Source organism: Charadrius vociferus, unplaced genomic scaffold, assembly GCF_000708025.1.
Source record: "Charadrius vociferus isolate BGI_N301 unplaced genomic scaffold, ASM70802v2 scaffold621, whole genome shotgun sequence".
In the NCBI taxonomy this organism is placed as follows: domain Eukaryota; kingdom Metazoa; phylum Chordata; class Aves; order Charadriiformes; family Charadriidae; genus Charadrius; species Charadrius vociferus.
This window is the reverse complement of record NW_009646926.1, coordinates 819,020-824,227: the sequence shown is the minus strand read 5'-3', so window position 1 is coordinate 824,227 and position 5,208 is coordinate 819,020. Positions and strand designations below refer to the sequence as shown.

General features: G+C 56.7%; 1 protein-coding gene across 1 annotated transcript in view; it reads left to right on the top strand.

Annotated features, from left to right (window-relative positions):
• The first annotated feature begins 3,079 nt into the window (after positions 1-3,079).
• Positions 3,080-5,208, top strand: part of KIFC3 (kinesin family member C3) — a 12,039-nt gene continuing 9,910 nt past the window's right edge. The window contains exons 1-3 of the mRNA XM_009894504.1: positions 3,080-3,169; positions 4,612-4,677; positions 5,061-5,204. Of these exons, the coding sequence (XP_009892806.1) occupies positions 3,080-3,169; positions 4,612-4,677; positions 5,061-5,204 (300 nt within the window). The remainder of the gene's footprint in view (positions 3,170-4,611; positions 4,678-5,060; positions 5,205-5,208) is intronic.

Below are 5,208 nucleotides of genomic sequence, written 5' to 3'. Positions count from 1 at the left end.
GTCAAGTTTGTGGAATTGCTTGCAGTGTGTGTGGCTGTGCCGGGGTGGGTGAATCCCTGTGGTTTCCCATTGTTCATCATCAGGACCAAATTTTCTGGGGTTGTCAGGCCTCATCCGGGGTGCTGCTCCTGAGGTGGGCCCTTGGCTGTGTCCCCGAGCAGCTCCTGAGGCGGCTGGTGGGAAGGGGCAGGGATGCAGGAGGAAGGGAGCTCACGTGGCAGTGGTAACGGGGCAGAGCCGTGGAAACGGCCACCTTTCCAAACGGGTTTCAAAGCATTTTGGAAAACGGGAGGGTCAGTGTGCTGTGCCTGCCACACTCGGAGCCCACGTTTGCCGCCAGCATGTCTGCCCACTGGTACATGTAACACAGGTCCAGCCGGCAGCTCCTCTCCCAAGGATGCTCTTGCAGGAGAAAGGTGTTGGAGTGCGTTATCCGTGCGAGATCATCCCTGCCTGGCAGGTTGACTTGCAGCCACGTGTTGTGGCTTTGAACCCGGCTCTGCCTTGGGTCCCAGCCCGGGATTAGCGTGGATGATGTGTGCAGACACCCGCTGCGTCCGCAAGAGCCCTGGTGCCTCCCGTAATCTTGTTTTATCCCTGCATGCTCCCCAAGGGGTGGGAGCTGGCGTTCCTGTTAACTTCAGAAGTTTTGGAGCGGGTTTTGTGTGTGTTGGGTTTAAAGGGAAGATCACAATCCCCTGCCTGAGCTGGGCTGAGCTTTCGGCATGGAAAGAAAGAAAAGCTGGCACCTGTCGGCACTCTTTCAGGGTATCCAGCCCAAGACAGGAAGACAAAATCTGGCGATCCCTTCTGCAGACGTTGCTGGATAAGTCCTATGGCACGCGGTCGAGAGCAGAGTCCTGGTTTGGTCCCAGCATTTCATTTTTTTGCCCGCTCTGCTGGCTCTTTAACTCCTCCTTTTAGAGGTAGAAAGTCTGATTCACAGACAAAAAAATTCATCTTTCTTGTATTCAGGACATTCCCCATAAAGGAGGCAGCATCTGCCTGCAGGCAGCGAAGCAATTCCCAGCATCACGTCCTGCCTTTTAAAACCTCAGGTTTCTGGTGGTAGCAGATGAAATCCACAGCAGGCAGGGAAGGGCGCCGGGCAGCCGGGATCCTGGCCGCCGGTTTGCCCTCCGCGGTGCCTCATCCCCACATCAGGAATGAGTCAGGCCATCTCATTTCTTCTTGGGAACAACCAAGTCATTTAGGGATTCATTTGGTAGGCTCTGATGTACGGCCAGGTTGGCTTCTGTCAGCACCAGTGGCTCTATTAACATGCAGAAAACCATGTTTAAAATAATACAAGGAAGGTTAGAAAGCCGAGCATGCAAGGATTAGGCAATATGGCCATTCAGGGTACCTGTATAATTTTAATTTGGCTTCCATTATATTTGTGTGTAATGATGCAGTCTTTAATAACACGATCACATACTGGTTTTCCACTGGCACCTGCTCATTCAGAAAAAAAGGATGCTGGGATGAATCAGAGTGCTGTGGTGAAGGCAGTTGTTATCTGACTGAGGCGGCAGCATCCCAGCGTGTGATGGGGCTGGGTCACGGCGTGGTGGTGTGGGCAGGCGCTCTGTGTCACAGCCTGGGATGTTCTGCTGGCATCGGCAGATCCCTTCGGCTCCCACCCCCGCAGGGGGCTCACCTGGCTGGAGCCCCACCATTAAGCCCAGACAGCACCGTGGCACTCAGGATACACCTCCTGGCACGTCACTGCTCTCTGTGGGACTTCTGCAAGTCCCGCTCCCCACTGTCCCATCTCCACCACAGCCCCTGGGGAGTCTTCCCCCTCCCGCTCCCACCCCCGCAGGGGGCTCACCTGGCTGGAGCCCCACCATTAAGCCCAGACAGCACCGTGGCACTCAGGATACACCTCCTGGCACGTCACTGCTCTCTGTGGGACTTCTGCAAGTCCCGCTCCCCACTGTCCCATCTCCACCACAGCCCCTGGGGAGTCTTCCCATATCTGGCATCCTGTTCCCCAGCGAGGCAGCCGGATCCTGACCAGCTCCATCTTTGCTCCCGCTGCAGGAGGGAGGCTCTGCAGTGGGAAACGCGCCAGCCTTCCAGCAGCCCGGCCCTTCCCGGTCATCCAGAAGGTGGTGGCCTCCATGGCGCATCTGCAGGAGGAGAAGCTGCGGCTGCAGGAGGAGGTGCTGGGGCTGCAGGAGAAGCTCACTGCCCAGGAGAACGACGAGCTCTCCCGCTCTCTCCAGCTGCAAGCCCAGGTATGGTGGGGACCAGGGGACTCAAGGGGGTCCGTCAGGGTCACCAGCTTCATGCTGTTGCTTGGCTGGAGCGCCGTGGCTTGCAGTTAGTGAGGAGTGGGCTTGGAAGGAGCATAGGACCTCCATCATGGAGCATCTTCTCCACTCGGGTGCGTAGGGGTGATCTGGGAGCTGAGTGCTCCTGAGCACTGCAGCCATCCCACCGTGGATGGGATAGATCCCATCCCCATGGATCCCTCCCTTGGGATGCTCACAGCCCCCGGATTGATGTCACAGTGATACCACAATAATGCCAGTGAGGACATGTGGTTCCTTGGGCTTGATGTGGCCGGGAGGGCTTTGGTTATCGGGGTTGCAGCCCTGCAGTGATTGTCCATCCTCCACCACCACAGGATAAGCTCATTAGATTGACCCAGCAGATTAATTTTAGTGACTTCCGAGAATCAGGATGTGGAAAGCAAACATGAAGGCACAGAGTTTTCTGCCAAACGGGAGAGTGTTTTGGCTGCCACAACCAGAACCCCCCCAGAACCATCTCCTGCGACGGTGCAGCCTCATCCTTAGTGCGAGGACTTGGGTTGTCCCAGGGAGATTGAAATTCCGGCTGCTCATAAAGGGATTTGCATGTGGCTGTTGTGGAAGCTGTTGCAGTCAGGTTCTGCTTGTTCCACGGGTGTCAAAAAGGTGGAGGTAATTGTCCTGCATTTGGTTGGCATAGTCTGCATGACACAAGAGTGAGCACTGGCAGGATCCGGCCTTGCGCCGGCCAGTTCGGCAGTGAGCGCAGCCAACGCTGGCCAGAGTGAAGCGCTGACCCAAACTTGCAAAGCTTGGGGATGGCCAGGCCACGGCTTGAGCCGGATCCGGCTGCCAAGGAATCCCTGTCACCTCTGGAGAGCAGGATGCGGCTGGAGATGCGCGAGCAGGTAGGGGATGGAGGTGCATTGGCATTTTTGGGAGCTACTGGCACTGTGAGCGGTGGGCAGACTCCGGCATGCGCGTTGGCTGGCTGGGGTGGCGACTTCTCAGTAACAAGCCGTGACTCTGTCTTCTCGGTCCCTCCCCTCTTTTAAAAATATTTTTAAAAATACCTTAATAATCTCCCTTACTGCATATGGAAATTGGATTTCCCGACTCAGGCGCGAGGCTGGTGTGCTTGGTGCCTGCGTGGTGCACACTTCGCCCCGCTGCGGAGGGAGGGGGGTTCCCGACGTCGGCAGGGAGCAGCCGCCTTCCCCAGCGCGCGGCCGTAAGCACGCGGAGCTCGCTGGCCAACCCCCGGCCGTGCCCTGCTGAGTGCGTGGGGCGCACAGGAGGTGCTCGCCCGCTGCGCTGCCGTCTCTGCAAGGGCGTGGCTTAATGACTTACCATAATTAATTACAGCACAATGTCAGCACATCTGCATTTGGTATTAATCAGCAGTTCCTAAATTATGGCTCACGAAGGGCCTGGTTGCTTAGAAAAAGCTGGTTATTGGGATGGGGCAACAGCCTGCCGCGTCCGGGTGAGGGGTTTGGTGGCGTGGTGGCTTCCCAGTACGGGGAAACTGGGAAACTTCCTGGGATCTGGGGGACGATGGTGAAGTGCGCGGCCAGGTCCAGCTCTCTCCAGGGTAAGTTCTGGGGAGGCGGTGATGCTTGCCCAGCAGCCATTGGATTTTGGGCATGGGGATGAGGGATAGAGCAGGTGGCTAAACCCCGTAAGAACAAAACCCACGAGAACACTGGCTTTGCCAAGCACTTGCTGCCACTGTTAATTTGAATAACTGCATATTCTGGGCGCGGGGGGTGGGGGGGGAACCTCGCTGGTTCCTGCACAAAAAAGTGGAGGATTTATGAAATCCACCTGATTTTGTAGGGAGAGGGGCAGCCTGGTTCCCGTGGGATGGACAGCTGTCGGATGGGATGACTGGGGACCATCCTCCCATCAGAGGACACATGGACTTCTCAAAGACCTCCTGCTCCCTCTTTCTCCCCAGATAACTTTCCTAGAAAGAAAAATAGCAAAGGCAAAGCAAAGCTGTGTTGCAAGGGCATGATGAGGCGCTTCTGGCTCTTTAAACACAATTATGGATAAGTTTGTTTTCTTCCTTCTCCAAAGATGATGCAGGTTGGTTTTTTTTTAATAATGGTTTCTGCTAATGCTCAACATGGACAAATTATACCCACGGTTGAACAAGGTCGAAGCAAGCCTTTCATTAACGCTGGTTTTAGTCAGCTCATGTGAATCAGGCGCTCAGAGCGAGGTGGAAAATTAAGACGTAATGAAGGTGCAAGCCAGACTGGATATCAGTGGCTGGGGTGGCACCGTGGGGTCTCCTCCTAAAGCTGCTGAGATGCCTCCTGGTTAACCTTACCTGTGTTGACAGGTTGAAACTCTGAAGGCGAAGCTCCTGGAGCAGGCGCAGGAGATCAGCCGGCTGCGCTCAGAGCTGGTGAGCTGCCACGGGGCTTGGACCAAGCCACCCTAGCTCGGAGGGATGCTGGAGCTGTGGGTCCCCGAGGAGGAAGGGGGCACATGGGGAGGGTTTAGAAACACTAAAACCTCCCCAGGGTCACAGTTTGGAGCCTGCGAGTTGAGAGAGAGACATTGATGGGTGAAAGGTTGTGGGATTTTCTGGCCAACGCAATGTCACGACCAGTGGCCCTGAGGCACAGCCAGCAAAACCTCCCTGGCACCAGCGCTCTGCAGTGGGAAGCCAAAGACCCTCTGGGGGCTGGAGGTCCCCAGGCACAGCTGAGTGGGGACTCCCCAATACGGTGGGCCGGGGGATCCCTGGGGGCAGCGGGCTGGACTTCCATCCCTGTCCCTCGGCAGGGCGGCACAGATGCGGAGAAGCACCGGGACCTGCTGGCAGCCGAGAATGAACGCTTGCGGCAGGAGATGAAGGCATGCGAGGGGGAGCTGCGGGAGCTGCGGCGGCAGCAGCAGGCACCGTGCTGGGACTGTGCCCACCTCCAGGTGA